Source organism: Ammospiza nelsoni, chromosome 20 (assembly GCF_027579445.1).
Source record: "Ammospiza nelsoni isolate bAmmNel1 chromosome 20, bAmmNel1.pri, whole genome shotgun sequence".
Taxonomy (NCBI): Eukaryota; Metazoa; Chordata; class Aves; order Passeriformes; family Passerellidae; genus Ammospiza; species Ammospiza nelsoni.
In genome coordinates, this window is record NC_080652.1 from 9,226,207 (window position 1) to 9,242,947 (window position 16,741).

Consider the following 16,741-nt stretch of genomic DNA (forward strand, 5'->3'; position numbering starts at 1 on the left):
GAAGAGGGCTGGGAGCAGGATGGGAGCAGGATGGAGTCAGACTGGGAGCAGGCTGGAATCAGACTGGGAGAAGCATGGGAGCAGGATGGAATCAGACTGGGAGCAAGATGGGAGTGGACTGGAATCAGGCTGGGAGCAGGATGATATCAGACTGGAGCAGGCTGGGATCAGCCTGGGAACAGGCTGGAAGCAGGATGAGATCAGGCTGGGATCAGGCTGGCTCAGGAGCAAGGCCCTGACGCAGCAGCAGCAGCAGGCTGGGTGCCTGATTCACTTTGCCCACAGACGTCACCCCAGTGGTGGCACTGCTGGGGTGACGTGGCGGTGGCAGGAGCAGCACCCGTGGGCTGTCCCTGTCACGTCCCCTCTGTGGGACAGACACGTCCAGCCCCGCTGCAGAGCCCTTCAATATGGCTCGGTGCTAAATAGGAGCTGACGTCAGACCCGTTCCACCTCTCCCAGCCTGGAAAACAGGAGGGAATATCTTAATAAACCCGATGGCAGCCAACCTTCAAAATCAGGTCAGCCTCGCTGGCGTTCCCCTCCCCTCCTCACACCTCCAGCTCGTTTTCTCACCGCCAGCCCAGCCAAGCTCCTGCATCATTCCCTGGCGGGGCCAGATGGGCTCCGGGCGGGAATGCGGCACCGCTCGGCTCCGGAGCTGCATGGGCACCAAAGGGGTGCCAACCGTGCCCGGTGCTCCCCGGCCCCAGGGTGCCCTCCCTGCCGCTGGGCTGGTTGTGGCAGGTGCTGCTGGGTGGATCATGAAGTTCTGCTGAGGTTTGAGCTCACCAGGAGATGGAATTGTGCACCTGGGCTGGAGCGTTTCCTCCCAGCCAGGTGTGCTGCTGTCACCTCTGAGCTCACCCCAGGTGCCTGTCAGAGAGGCCAGCCTGAGTTTAACCTCAGCTACACCCCTCATTTCCATGTCAGATTGCTGAGTCCTTCTCTGCAGAAAAAAAAATTAATTTATTAAAGCAGGTTTGCTGTGTTTTAGAGCACGGGGTGGTAATCTGGGAGCTGCTGTTGATGAGGCAGTAAATAGTGCATGGGCTGATTGCCCTTTAGCTGTGCTGAGCGTGTGGGAAAGGTCAGCCTTGGGGTGCAAATGGGGGCTGCCTCGCTGCTGGCAGCACCTTTTAATGAGCCCCTTCTCGTTTGGCAGGTGCAAAACATGTCCCAGTCGATAGAGGTGTTGGACAGGAGGACTCAGAGAGACCTACAGTACGTGGAGAAGATGGAAAACCAGATGAGGGGACTGGAATCCAAATTTAAGCAAGTGGAAGAGAGCCACAAGCAGCACCTGGCAAGGCAGTTTAAGGTAGGTCTGATTTCCAAACTGCTTCGGGAGCTGTGGCCAGGGGATTGTGGCCCTGGCTCCCATCCCAGCTGTGGGGTCCTTCCTGCCCAAAGCACAGCCAGATCCAGGCTGTGGCCTCACATCCTCAGCCCTGCATCTGGTTTTAGGGTAAAATCACAAATCCCTGTGTTCCCACACCCGCCTGGGTGCCCGAAACAGGGCGGTGCAGGGTGATTCCATCAGGGGGGTCTGCAGGGAGACACCCCAGCTCTGGGTGAGGTGGGTTCCCTCTGTGGCCAGGCAGCTTCTCCATGCCATGCCCAGCACCCATTTCTTGGGAAAAAAAAACCCCAAGAACTGGGGCTCCCTTTGCATTCCTGTCAAACCACAGTGGGCAGTCACCAAACCCCATTTCCCCTGGGGGTGGCTGGAGAAAGGAGTTCATCAATCAAATATCACCCCCCTGAAAAAAAATACCCCAAAAATACAATTATTACAGCTGTCCTCAGGCTGGAGCTGTCCTCAGGCTGGCAACCTGCACATCTCCAGGATTTTGTCCAATTTTGGGTGTTGGCAGCAAAGGCAGCAGCTTCTGATGGGTTTTGTGTGGTGTCCTGGCGCTGGGCAGAGGGGGAGAGGAGCTGCAGCCTCTGGAATGCAGCTGGCACTGGGAGCAGTGGCCAAACCCTCAGGAAGCTGCTTGAGGATGAATGAAATTGCCAAAAAGATGTTCTGAGCAGTACTGGAGTTTTAAATTTTAGCCATGCTGTGGGTTAATAGATATAAAAAATCAAATGGAAAAGATTTCTGGTGGAATCTGGGGACTTTTCTGATCAGCCACCCAGCTGATTCCCACCCTCATTTGCAGGCAGCTGGCTGGTATTTTAAAGCAGATTTTTTTTAATGCTAAATACTGAAATACCATGATTATCTCATAAAAAGCTGGGAAGATGGTTCTTAAAACTTTTCACCAACTCCACCTCCTCCGCTCCCCATCTCCAGTTACTGCAGGACCCTAAATTTAGCTCTGCAGTCTGGATGGAAAGACTTGGGCATGAGTTTCTTTTATTTAATTATTTCTTTATTTCAGTTATTATTGTTTTCCCCCTTCCACCATTCTGATGAGTTCAACCCTCCCCATTGCCTGCCAGGGAACTTTAAATGAAATAAAATTAAAACATTCCCCACGTGCAAAGCACGGGAGGGAAAAAATCGTCATGGCTTAAATAGGAGGGGATGGATGGGAAGGAGGCTGAGGAGGAATTCCTGATCCTGTTCAGCCCCAAAAAAGCTTCAGGACACAGGCAGATGTCACAGCCCTGGGTGCTGGGAGCTTGGCCACTGTAATTTGAGCAGCACCAGGGATTTTGGGTGTTCTAACACGCTTCATTAACGGGTAGGTGCATGCATATTAATGTCTACTCATTAGCTGCTGGAGCAAAGCATCTGCAACAAAATGCTGCATTGTGAGCCTTTAAATGAGCAAAAAGCAAAAAACAAAAAAAAATTTTAAAAGAAAAAAAAATTCATTTCTGCAAAATCCATCTGATAATGAATTTTATTTTTCTGTTCCGCGCTTGAAACCAGTGAGGAATTTTTTGTCTAATTTGCTGCCAAAGCAGCATTTGAAAGAACAGCCACAGCATTTTGTTCCTGCTAATGCCAGCATTAAACTGTGAGTGCTTTGGAGCTCTTGTGTTGGTTTTTTTTCTCTCTTTAGTGCCGTAAGAGTATTTGTCTATGAATGGCTATCTATATAAGGCAGGTTAGTGAGCTAGATCCTCAACAGTATTTCATTTTCTTGCTTACAGGGCTAACTAAAAAGCAAGTTTTTTCAATGCTGCAGTGACTGAAGAAGCAGTTCACTCCCATGTAACCATGAAAAGAGGGCCACAGAGCATTTTGCACCATGCATTGATTTTTTTGATTATTTTCCAAATTAGCACCATATCTCACTAAGGAACCTTGAACCACACAACCGAGATCTTCCTTTGCATGCAATTGTAGATGCATTTCATGAATAGTTTGAAACCCTTGTCAATGCATATATATCTTATTTTCTTTTATTTTTTGGAAAGAAAAAAAAGAAAAAAAAAACAACAACTCTTTGTGTATGTGATCTGAAGCATGTAACCCTAAGATGTTGCATTCTAAAAATGACAAATAAAGGCCTTTCCCAAATATTTTGGTGTTCTGCAGCCTGTTTAATATGTTCTTGCCAAGACATCATTCGGACCAAAAATAATAATTGAGCTAATTTTAATGCTAATAATTGTGGGAAATGTGAACATTTCGCTCCCATAGGAAGCACCCAGGTCAAGGCAGAGTGTTGCAGATTTTTGCACGCATAGCACTGAACCGAGCTTATTTTAACCTTGCAGGCAATAAAAGCGAAAATGGAGGAACTTAGGCCTTTGATACCAGTGTTGGAAGAGTACAAAGCCGATGCCAAATTGGTATTGCAGTTTAAAGAGGAGGTCCAGAATCTGACGTCAGTTCTAAACGAACTCCAGGAGGAGATTGGCGCCTATGACTACGAAGAGCTTCAGAACAGAGTGTCAAATCTTGAAGAAAGGCTTCGTGCATGCATGCAAAAATTAGGTAGGCTCAGAACCACCACGGTGGCTCCAAGGCCACCGGCGCCAACGCACGCATCCCGGCCGGAGGCAGAGATGCCCCGCTGGACATCTGGTGCCGTGCCCGGCCGCGAGGGATGAGCTCCACACGGCCAGGGGCCATCCTGCCAAGAGTGATGCCACCAGGAACATTCCTCCTGGGAGTAGTCCTGCCCAGGATTACTGGCAGGAGCAATGCTGCTCGTGGTGTGAGCGCTTCAGGATGCTCCTCTCCTCTCCTCTCCCAACAGAGCGGAGCGGGCGTGTGGGCGGCGCTTGCATAAGTGGCAGCTCACGCTTATGCAAAGCCAACACTTGCACCCCTTTTGCTTCTGCATCCCTGGACCTGGTCCGTCAGCAAAGGGCTCTGCTCGTGGTGGGGGGTGTGGGGCTGTGCCTCGGTTTCCCTCGGTTTCCCTTCTTTATTTTTTGCATCTTGCCAATGCCCCTGGAGCAGAGCATGAGGAGCTGGGGCGCGGTGTGGTCCTGCCCCTGCGCGGGATGGGAATCCTCCCTCTCCCATCCCCTGAGGGAGCAGGGAGCCATTTCCACCAGGCTGCTGCTAAACCACCAGGGACTCATCTCTGACCTCCTCCAGAGGGTTGGAATTCACTGAAACTCTGGGGCTGTTGTGGGGAGGCTCAGCTGCCACCAAACCAAACGTGTGACCCCAAACACGGGGAAGGAGGAGAGCACTGCCTCCCACAGCTGCAAGGACTCTCTGCACCGTTTGTTGGGCCAGCTCTGACTTGATTTAATTTCTCCTTCCATTATTGACTTTCTTGCCACGCCATTTAGATAATCCAAACACATTAACTGCTCTGCAGTCTATTTTGGTAGCACATACGAAATTACACTCTCAGGTAACTTCACGGAAGATCAGATCTCTTCTGAGCACTTGATATCCTTGGCAAGGTAACGCTTTGTTTCTCTCTTGGCTCTGCTGCTGGGGTTGATTTTGCTTGTTTCTGGATGCCTCCACACTGTGAGCAGCCACCTCCCCTCCATTCCTTCTGCATTTCCATCCTCTGGTTCCTCGGACATCCCTTGCAGGCTCCAGAGAGTAAAATTCCCATTTAAATGTGGATGCTCAGAGTATTTGAACAAGTCAGGCACCGAGGTACCCTTGGGACAGGTGAAACCCCCCTGGCCTAGAGAGATCAGAGTTTGATTTCTCATTAATTAATGAGTGCTGGTGGCCCAGGTTTGGTTTGAGAGCAGGACAGGCTGGGGCTTTCTGCCCCTTTCTGTTGTCCCTCCCTTCACCCCATAATGGTCACAGGGTTGGGCAAGGAGGGAAATTCTCACCTTCTCACCCTCTTGAACTTGTAATGGGGACAGGAATGAGCAGGGCTGGAGTCCCCAATTCCTGGAGCTCTGTCAGGTGGGCACAGTGCAGTGGGAAGATAAGGAAGGATTAACAGATAAGAAGGGAAAATAAGAAAGGAGAACAGGCCCAGGAGGGTGGGATGGACCAAGGGCTCACAGAGACCTCCTGGCAGCCCCACATCCCCTGCAAATGGATCCTGAGGGCAGAGGAGGAGGTGCCCAAGGAGGGGTCCCCTGCTGCACCCAGAGCCTTCAGCCCATCCCTCGAAGATGAGGAGGAGCTGTGGGTCACAGGGAGAGGCAGCAGCAGCAGGGATTTGAGACTTCAAACTTGGGGACAGTTCTTTCAACAAAGCCATTCCAACCAGGGAAGTTGGGACAATCCTCCCACTGACCCTAGGCAGGCTTTAAGGGGTAGCTCCCAAACCATTCAGGGCTCCAAAAAATTAGAATTTGCTCTTGGACCGTTAACCCTTTGTGCTCATCCCATCACTTCACGCTCAGGTCCAGCTGGGACCAGGTAAGAAGGAGGCAGGTAGGGATGCTGAGCTCTTGCAGGTAACCTTGTCTAGGAACTTTTGGGTGTTTTTTAAAATATTTTTGAGTTTTTAGCTGGGCTTTTTGGCCTCTTCCTGCCCTTGCCCTCTCTCTAGGGTCAGAGCAGCTCTTTTGCAGCAGCCCTGGGTGCTCACAGAGATGGATTCTGTGCCTTCCCAAGGCTCATCCCAGAGGATTTGCTGCTCACTCGGGAAGCTGATTTATTTGGTCACTTAAAAGAACCAGCACGGATTGAATTTCCAATGCTGTTTATCTCTCTGGTGTGTAAACCACTGGAAACGGTTGCTAATTGAGTTAAATTCAGATAACAGCCTTACAAATGCTTTGCTGCCACACAATGAGGCCCTGATTGCTGGGGACTTCGCTTTGCTGCAGGTTTTCTGCTCAGCTGGGCTTGCTGATGTCTCAAGGAGAAGGTTTTAGCTGGGACAAAGGTTTTTCTGCTGCTCACCTGGAGTTTGTGTGCCCCAAACAGGGTCAGGGAGCTGCTGCAGCAAGCACAGGCCAAGGGGAAGGGAGGGATGTGCCACATTCCCACCCAGCTCACCTCTCCCAGCGAGCTCTGAGCCTTGGCAGTGCCTTTTCCTTAGCCAAGGTCCTGTTTTGCATTTTGGGTTTCCTAAGCATTATTGATGGATCAATAGTGAAAACACTTCCTGACCCTGGCATGTGTGTGGAGGGGGGAAAAAAAGAAATCAATCATGGCAGCTTCAATCTGTGTTTCTGTTTACACTCCTGAAGATCCCTATTTATACAGGGATTTTAGCCTTTGCATTAATGGTCCTGAGAGGAGATACAGGGCTTGGCACTCCTTGGATCCAGGGGGAATTTAACTCAGGCAGGGCAAATTTTCCTTGGGAAAAATCCTGGTGCAGGGATGGGGATGGAGCCAACCCTGATGGTTTTGGGATGGGGATGGAGCCTGATGCTTTTGGGATCAGGATAGGGCCCCATTCCTGATGGTTTCAGGATGGAGGCCCATCCCTGAATTTAATTCAGGCAGGACAAGAGTTCCTTAGGAAAAATCCTGGTTTGGGATGAGGATGGAGCCTCATCCCTAATGGTTTGGGGATGGGGATGGAGCTCCATCCCTGATGGTTTTGGGATGGGATGGAGCTCCATCCCTGATGGTTTTGGGATGGGATGGAGCTCCATCCCTGATGGTTTTGGGATGGGGATGGAGCCATCCCTGATGGTTTTGGGATGGGATGGGATGGAGCTCCATCCCTGATGGTTTTGGGATGGGATGGAGCCATCCCTGATGGGTTTGGGATGGGATGGAGCCATCCCTGATGGGTTTGGGATGGGATGGAGCTCCATCCCTGATGGATTTGGGATGGGGATGGAGCCATCCCTGATGGTTTCGGGATGGGATGGAGCCATCCCTGATGGTTTTGGGATGGGGAGCTCCCAACCAGGCAACAGAGGAAAGATCCAGGCCCAACTGAGCTGCCAGAGCCCCATCCCTTCCTGAAGGGCTGGGATTGATATGAGGATTGGGATTGGGATTGGGATTGGGATTGGGATTGGGATTGGGATTGGGATTGGGATTGGGATTGGGATCAGTCTTGGTTTCCTGGGAAGCTGGAGCAGGGCAGTTCCTGGCTGTGTTACAGAACCACGAGCCCAGCAGGAGCTGGTGCCTGTGCGTTGGTGGAGGAGCTGCTGGGAGCTGCCAGGCAGGACCTGTGGGCAGCACCCAGAGCTGGAGAGGAGGTGGTGGCACCCTGGGAGGAGGGGAGAGCTGCTCCCACCTGCTCCTGCTGGAAAATTCCTCGTGCAGCCGGAGTGGGGATGCATCTCATGCCAGGACAGAGGGACACTTGGGGAAAGGCTGATTTGTGGCCAGAAGAAAGGAGCTGAATATCTCTGGGTGAAAAGGAGTGAAAGCAGCTCCTCTGTGAGGCCCTAAATCTGCTCCTCACGTGTTTCTCCTGTCCTGGGCTCCTGGGTGAGCACAGGATGAGCTTTTCTGTGGCACAGCTGTTCCTGAGTGACCTGGAATTCCCATGGAATCCCATCTGACAGGAGGGGGGGCTGCAAAAACTCTGCTGCTGATATTGCAGGTGTGCTGTGCATCTCCTCAGGTGGGTGAGGATCCCAGGGGCTGGAGCTGTCCATGCCTGGGTGGCAAAACTGACTTGGGATCCTCAAAATCCATGTTGAATTCCCCCCAGCAGCCTGGGATGGGTTTGCAGCAGGAGAGAGAAGAACCCTCCTGCATTGCTGAGGAGCTGGGCTGTGTGTGCCTCTAGCTAAATGTGTAGGAGATGTTGCAAACAACACTGGTTTACCCTTATCAGCTGCTGCTGCTTTTTTTAAACTGTTTTTTGTTTGTTTGGATTTTTTTAATCAATGAGATTTTACAGCACGCTCCTCTCCAGGGAAATGGGAGGAAGAGATAAAGTGACAGCAATGTAGGGCTGTGATAACGGAAGGCAGATCTGGGATTAGGGGAAGGCTGGACCCCTGCAAGACATTAAAATTTGTTATTTTAACCCATTGCATTGCTTTGCTCTCCCTCTGAGCCGAGAGGTTTGGAGTGCAGCAGGCAGGAGGGCAAATCCCTGTGTCCTGTGCCTTGTGTCTCAGCAATCTCTGATTTTTGGGGGCATCTCTTTTGTTCTGCCTGGGTCTGGAAGCTGTGGGGACAGCGATGGTGCCCTTGGTGCGCAGCAGGAATTTTCCCCTCTGTTTCCTGCCCTGGGCCAAGGGGATCCCTTTGGCTGAGGCAGGTGGATGTGTCTGATCAGGAATTACAATGCAGGTGAGAACAGGCCAAGGAGAGAGGCAGCTGAGAGGGATTGCAGAGTTCTGCAAGTGTAAAATCTATGATTCCATGAAGGTCAGGTTGGACAGCAACCTGATCTGGTTGAAGACATCCCTGCTCATTGCAGGGGGCTGGACTAAACAACCTTTGATGCTCCTTAATAACAAACCATCCCATGATTTTAATTTGGAGCAGGATGACCTTGTCCTGAGCTGGCAGAGCTCTCCCTGTGCTCCAGCAGCACCTGCAGGGGCTCCCACCTGCAGCCCAGCCCTGGCTCCTGCTGAGCACCACTGCAGTGCAGCTCCAGCACAGCACCCAGGGCAGCCTCTGCACCCCAGCACTGCCAGGGGCTCCCACATGCAAAAGGAGAGCTCAGGAAACACCTCCTGAGCTCCAGGTGCTGGCTGTGCCCCATTCCCTCTGCTCTGGATGGGGTTTTAAATGGGCTCTGGGGTTTTAAATGGGCTTTGGCTGGGTTTTAAATGTGCTCTCCCTACCCAACAGGACATCCCCCACCATCCCGAGGCATCTTCATCTCCTCCCCTGTCCCTCCTCACTCACGTTAAATTTTGGTGGGGCAGCTCTGCTGAAACCTGGGGATATTGTTGGGAAAAGGGGCTGGGATGTGGCTGCTCCTTCCATTCTGGGGCTGCAGCATTCCAGATCCATGGAGAGCCCCAGAGAGGGGCTGGGACAGAGCCAGGGCTGGGGAGTGAGCTGGAGCAGAGGTGCTGCTGCTTCCCCTCGTATTTAGGGCTTGAAAACCCAGCAAGGAGCTGAAGTGGCTCCCTGAATTCAGCAGATTTGGAGCTCCAGACCTGGCTCATCCTGTGCTGGTGAGGCTGAGCTGGGCAGGACCCTCCGGATGCTCCCACCTTCATCCTGCTGTGCTGGGGCTCCTGTCCCAGAGCTGGCTGAGGATCCACCAGTGTGTGTGATGCTCCTGAGTGTGTGTGACCCTCCTGAGTGCGTGTGTGTGACCCTCCTGAGTGTGTGTGACCCTCCTGAGTGTGTGTGTGACCCTCCTGAGTGTGTGTGTGACCCTCCTGAGTGTGTGTGTGTGACCCTCCTGAGTGTGTGTGACCCTCCTGAGTGTGTGTGTGTGACCCTCCTGAGTGTGTGTGTGACCCTCCTGAGTGTGTGTGACATTCCTGAGTGTGTGTGACCCTCCTGAGTGCGTGTGTGACCATCCTGAGTGTGTGTGACCCTCCTGAGTGTGTGCGTGTGACCCTCCTGAGTGTGTGTGACCCTCCTGAGTGTGTGTGACATTCCTGAGTGTGTGTGACCCTCCTGAGTGTGTGTTTGTGATCCTCCTGAGTGTGTGTGTGTGATCCTCCTGAGTGTGTGTGACCCTCCTGAGTGTGTGTGATGCTCCCGAGTGTGCAACACGAGGGGCAACAGGAAAAGCAGCTGGTAAATGATCCTTGCAGGGAGGAGATTTACACTGCGGGCCATTTTCCACCTTCCTCCTTTCTCTCCTCTGCATAACCTGTACCAATTGCAGGTTTCCAGCAGGGCTGGAATGGCCACGGCTGCCTTTTCATCTGGATCAGAGCAGCTCCTCCCTGCACCTGCCTGCTGCTCTCATTCTCCATTCCGGGCCACTCGCAGCTCCTTTTCTCGGGCACAGCCATAAGGACAATTGTCATTAAGAGGTGTGACACAAACAAAAGCATCCGACACTTGTTCCTGAGCCATTCCCTGTAATTAAACCGAGCTTAGCGGGGCACAGAGGGGCGGGTGGGGCGGTGCCGGTGCCCCTTGGGGGCTGTCGTGGTGCTCACCAGCCTTCCCCTCTTTTCCAGCCTGTGGGAAGCTGACGGGAATAAGTGACCCGATCACAATTAAAACCTCGGGCTCCCGCTTTGGATCGTGGATGACGGATCCTCTGGCTCCTGAGGGGGAGAACAAGGTAAGAGTGTGTGACAGCAGCATCACCCGTGTGCCTGAGTGTGACCGTGCTCACAGGGGTTTTATGTTGAGGGAAAAGACGAGGATCTGACTCCATGTTTCAGAAGGCTGATTTATTATTTTATGATATATATTACATTAAAACTACACTAAAAGAATAGAAGAAAAGGTTTCATCAGAAGGCTGGCTAAGCTAAGAATAGCAAAGAATGATAACAAAGGTTTGTGGCTCGGCTCTCTGTCCAAGCCAGCTGTGATTGTCCATTAATCACAAACATCCAACATGTGCCAATCACAGGATGACCTTGTCCTGAGCTGGCAGAGCTCTCCCTGTGTTCCAATCACAGATGCACCTGTTGCATTCCACAGCAGCAGATAACCATTGTTTACATTTTGTTCCTGAGGCCTCCCAGCTTCTCAGGAGGAAAAATCCTAAGGAAAGGATTTTCCATAAAAAGATGTCTGCAACACCTGAGGACAGTGAATATTCACCACTGGGAAACCCAGGGAATGGCCTCATCCATCCTATAAGGGCTCTGCTGGCAGCAGGAGGGGCTGAGCATCCTCCAGGAAGGGAGGATGAGGAGAAGATGAGCAGCCCCTGCCCTGCTCCCTTTCCTGAGCAGGTGAATCTCAGTGATGAGGGAATTGTCACAGACCACGAGGTCTGTGAGGCAAAAAAAGCAAATATTGGGTTTCTAATCTGTGCTTGGCAGCCAGGAGGGAGCTGGGGCTGAGCAGAGGGACCCATGGTCCTGGTCCCTGCTGCTCTTGTGCTGCCAGCACCTCTGATAATGTCATCTGCCTGCATTTGCCCTCCATCCTCCACCTTCATTGTTGTGAGGAATTAACTGGCTGCAGCCAGAGAGAGAGAGATTTGTTTTGCTTTGTTTTGGTCTTTTATTTTTTTTCCATTCAGACCATTCAATTTTGATCCCAAGGAGGTAGGAGGCCAATAACTGGCTGAAAATCAATCCCAGCTCCCCATGACTGATGGAATGGAAAATATCTCGAGTGTTTGCTGAGGATTTGCAGGCAGCAAAACAAAACAAGAAGCAGAAAGCTTGGCTGCCTGTAATTCCCTCCTGCATGCAGCATCCTTCAGCGGATAAAGGCAGCAGCAAGGGCTGGATCAGGGCACCTATTTTGGGATCTGTGCCCTGGCACCAGCTCTGTAGCTGAGAGAGGACAAGGGATGCTCTGGAGAAGTTACCCCTGGGTGGTTTGTTTGAAGGTGACTTGAGTTGTCAGGCTCTTTCCCTCCAGCAGCCAACTGGTTGGCACTAGTTTCCCAATTCAACACCTCCATATTTTACAGTTATTAAGCAAAATTTCACCTCCAGCCCAAATAAAACCCTGCTTAGAGGTGAGATGGGAAGGTTTTACCCCCATCACGTCCCGTTCTGCTCAAAAGAGGGGACAGAATTGTCCCCCTCAGGCTGTGCTTGCCACTTCTCTTGGCACTAAAACAATTTTCAGCTGAAGCTCGTGGTTCAGATGCTAAAGATCTTCCCATATTTTCAGAGAGTTTCATCTCAAATCGCTGGTTTTTGGTATTTTTTGGTATTTTTTTTAGCCATGCCTTTTTCTGCAGCGTATTTTTGTCGTACAAGCAGGCTGCAAACCGGAGCTGGAGCTTCCCAAGCCTCTCTGTGTATTTAATATATAAAACCTGCTGGGAATTTTATTAGGAACACACCATTAGGTGAACTGCACTGGCAGCTCAGCAGAGTGGGACGGTGAGGATGGGCAGTTCATCATCCCCAGCTCCTGTCCCCAGGCCCCAGGAGGGGTTTGGTGCTCCTGTGATCATTTGTTCATGTCATGAAACCACGGAACACAACCGGGGGAGATTTGTGAGTGCTGTGGGAGCAGCAGGTGGATGCTGAGAGCTGGGATTGCTGCGTGGGGGCAGGAGGAGGTTGCTCAGAGCCAGCTGCTGTGATGGGACATCGTTCATCCATCAATCCCTGCTTTTCCAGAGCTGGGAATGCTCTTGGGTCCTGCAGCCCCTGCATGGTGACACAGGGCTCTGCTGAGCTTTAAAAACTGAGCACAACAACACATTTGCATGTTGAATTTTTAATACCGGATAATGAAATGGAAGCAGCAAAGAGAGAGTCATGTTTTGGTTGGTTTTTTCCCCTATAATTTCCCAGCTGAAGTTTCATTTCCAGCTCTGGCTGTTCTCTGATGCTTTTTCAGCCACCCCCAAGCCCACCAAGGTTTGGGGCTGAGGGACAGAGCCATTTGCACAAATCCATTCCCCACCTCTGCAGCTTTCCAGGGAGGCAATGACAGAAGGCTGAAATTCCCTCCCAAAGTTTTTGGAGACCCCAGTTGACTTCCCAAAGGCAGCAGCCAAATGTTGGGCTGCCCTTCTCAAAGACTGATGATCACACTCCAGACACAGAGCTGTCAGATTTTGCAAGGGGTTTGCAGAAGAAATCTGCACTACATCACCCAAATCTGCAGCCTTAAAGGCTTCCCTCTTGCTAAATTTACCTTTTCTCCTTCCCAAATTTACCTTTTCTCCTTCCTAAATTTACTTTTTCTCCTTCCTAAATTTACCTTTTCTCCTTCCTAAATGGCTCTTACAGAAAGCAGCTCTCTCATTTTCAGGCAGCAACTGCATCCAGAATGTCAGTGGCTGGCTGGATATTTCTTGTGGATATTAACTGCACAGCTTGGTCATTTGCCTCGGAATTGGTTTCATATAACAAAAGCTTTTTTTTTTTTTAAGGAGTCTAGACAGTGTCCCCAGTGAACTGGCACTTAAATGATGATCTAAAATCTCTCCCCAATCTACCCAGAGCAAGATTTAGATGTCTTTGTCTCTTATATTTCAGCAGCCTCGCTTTAAGCTTTTTGATGCAGCAGTGTATGATTTTTAAACCAATATGGACTTTTTGCCTGAATTTGCCTGACAATGAATGATTACATCCCTCGCTCCCGCATTCCAAATTAATGGAGTTGTGCACAGCAGCTGCTGTAATTTACTGAGTGTTACCGCGGGAAGCAAAAGCAGCAGCAGCACGGAAAACGCTGGGTTTAGCCAGGGAAAAGCTGCTAATTGCCCTGGGGAAGGGAGGGTAGTGCCAGCCACCAGCATTCCCAGGGGAACGCTTAAGCCAAGGAGATATCAGGTTATCCCCCAGGGAAAGCTTTGCTGTTGGGTTGATTTCCTGGCCGATTTGGGGCTCCAGAAATTGGGGTTATTTCTGGATGTAGGTGACAGATGTTGGCTGGATTCAAGGCCAGATTTGGAGCAGCGTGCTATGGTGGAAGCCATCCTTGGCATGGCTGTTTTAATCTCCATTCCAAACCATTTTATGATGATTCCACGACTTCTGGCTGTGGATTTCTCTCTGTTGCGGTGCCATGTCATGGTTTGCCTCAGATACCCCGGGTTCCTCCCTGATAATTCCCTCCCAGGTGTGTCAGTCACCTCTCCTTTCCCCTCCCAGCACTGTCTGTCAATCCTGGCATTCCAGAAGGGATTGGCAGATCCAAAGGATGCCCTCTACCCCTGGAGGGACATTGGGCCATCCAGGTGTCTTCTGTCCCTTGAGATTTCCCCCCCTGGTTGGTGGTCTTCATGTTCCTTCCCTGCCCCTCTTCCCGGGGTTAAAAGGAACAGCAAACACGGGGTTGGGGAGTTCTGTTGGAGCTGTTGGGCCAGAATAAAGCTCCGGATCCAAACCCTCCATCAGAACCGACTCCTTTCCTTCACCATCGCCTTAAAGCTTCTCCACAGAGGGAAACCTGAGGAGCAGCCCCTGTTATGGGGGGAAGCTCCATCCCACACCCACCAGAGCTCCTGCAGGCCTGGACTTGTCCCCACAGGCCCAGCTGCAGCACCCAGCCAGCCAAGGGGTGAAACACCACACATCCAGCCAGCCAAAAGTGTCTGTGGGGTGAAACACCACACACCCAGCTGGCCAAAAGTGTCTGTGGGGTGAAACACAGTGCTAGTGTTTGGTCAAGCAGCAAACTTGACCAAAAAAGCTCAGGCACATTCCATCCAGCTATATGTCATTCCAATACTCTCTCTAACCCCTTGCATTTGCCTCGTGCAGGTTTGGTACATGGACAGCTACCACAACAACCGCTTCGTCCGCGAGTACAAATCCATGGCGGATTTCATGAACACCGACAACTTCACCTCGCACCGCCTGCCCCACCCCTGGTCGGGCACAGGCCAGGTGGTCTACAACGGCTCCATCTACTTCAACAAATACCAAAGCCACATCATCATCAGGTTCGACTTGAAGACGGAGACCATCCTCAAGACGCGCAGCCTGGACTACGCCGGCTACAACAACATGTACCACTACGCCTGGGGCGGCCACTCCGACATCGACCTCATGGTGGACGAGAACGGGCTCTGGGCCGTCTACGCCACCAACCAGAACGCCGGCAACATCGTCATCAGCAAGTTGGACCCCAACACCCTGCAGAGCCTGCAGACCTGGAACACCAGCTACCCGAAACGCAGCGCCGGCGAGGCCTTCATCATCTGCGGCACGCTCTACGTCACCAACGGCTACTCGGGAGGCACCAAGGTGCACTACGCCTACCAGACCAACGCCTCCACCTACGAGTACATCGACATCCCCTTCCAGAACAAGTACTCCCATATCTCCATGTTGGACTACAACCCCAAGGATCGGGCTCTCTACGCCTGGAACAACGGGCATCAAATCCTCTACAACGTCACCCTCTTCCACGTCATCCGCTCCGACGAGTTGTAGCCCGGCCTTGGTTGGAAACTAGGTTTATGGGGGGGGGGGGAATAAATAAATAAATTAAGGTGAAAATTTAAAAAAAAATAATAATGATAAAAAGGAAAAAAAAGGGAGAAACTAATTTAAAAAAATTGCTATAAAGGGAACATACTTTAAATAAGTAAACATATAAAAAACAGCTGCCAAAATTAAGACCAACACATCATGGAGGATTATTCAGCGTAAGCCTGACAGATCAGCATTACCTCTACATTTCTAGAAGTCTGGCCCTGTGTTATAGACTCACGAGTAACCGTGTACCTGCAGCTGGAACTGCACTCAGAGAACCACTTCAGTTTGGGGTTTTGTTTTGTTTCTGTTCTGATAGCAAACCTAGAGAACATCCTCAAGCAGTAAGGCAATGACTGTTGGAAGTTCACCCTCGGGAGCCTCGCTCTCCTCCGTGTGTGGCTTGCATGGACATTCCCCCGGCGTCACGGGCAGCTGTGGTGGATGTGTGGAAAGGAAAAGCAGGAGAAGCTGACCCGTGAGGAGCTCTGGCTGTCTCAACAAGACCTATCACAGGTTAGTTTTCTTTGCCTTCCATTGCAGCTACTGTCTCTCTCAACTGTGTTCTTGTCACTTAGATTAACTGTGCTGAGACCCGAAGTAGCTCATGGATCTGTGTCTTAGTAACTTATTAAACACGATGGTTTAAGTATGTATTATGAACAAGTTGTTGTACCCATATTGTTTGAACTTATGTATTCAGCAACTATATTGTATAATGTATGTCTGTTATTTACCAGAGGTGGCAAAACTTTGTATGTCCAGTTTATGCAATGAATGTTGTAAATGCAATGATGTAGTTTGGATTTAATAAATGATGGTTTTTTCGTTTCTTAAAAGGCAAAAAAAAAAAAAAAGGTCAGTGTTCACCCTTACACACAGGTAACCAATTTCATGTTGATAATTACAGGAATATTCTCTTACTGTTATCTATCTACATAGCATTATGGTGGTTGGAAATCGCTTCCGTGGAGATTTCTGTGGCAGCAGATTCCCATGGGAAGCTTTGTTTATGGAAGTGTGAAGGTAATTAATTTTTTTTTTAAGAGGAAAAAATTTGTACTATCCACAGTTATCTAAGGAACAATAAAACTATTAGGAGACTTCCCTGCTTTGTTTGGTGTCTTCTCTGTGTGAGTGCAGGGGAGGGAGAGCTGGAATTTTTGGGGGTAAATGCTGAGCAGCCATCCTGAGTTTCCTTCCAGGGAATATTTCCCCATGTGCAGCTGGGGCTGGGAGGGTGGAGGGTTGGCTCTCTGCTCTGCAGGGATTCCCTTCCCATTTTCATCTGGAGCAAGCATTGCTTCAAGGAGATAAAATCCTGAGGCTGCTCCGGCTGTGAGCAGGGTCCGGCCACCCCTCAGGGACTGACAGTGTCTGGTGTTGGTGCCACAACAGGAGGACATCTCATCATCTGCCACCTTTATTGGAGCTGCAGACACTGCTTGGGACCCCTGAGA

General features: G+C 50.7%; 1 protein-coding gene across 2 annotated transcripts in view; it reads left to right on the forward strand.

Annotated features, from left to right (window-relative positions):
- OLFM1 (olfactomedin 1) overlaps positions 1–16,388 on the forward strand; it is a 34,500-nt gene extending 18,112 nt beyond the window's left edge. For both annotated transcript variants that reach the window (XM_059486341.1, XM_059486340.1), the window contains 4 exons: positions 1,166–1,321; positions 3,682–3,901; positions 10,381–10,487; positions 14,565–16,388. In XM_059486341.1, the coding sequence (XP_059342324.1) occupies positions 1,166–1,321; positions 3,682–3,901; positions 10,381–10,487; positions 14,565–15,239 (1,158 nt within the window). In that variant the 3' untranslated portion in view covers positions 15,240–16,388. The remainder of the gene's footprint in view (positions 1–1,165; positions 1,322–3,681; positions 3,902–10,380; positions 10,488–14,564) is intronic.
- Positions 16,389–16,741: the final 353 nt, after the last annotated feature.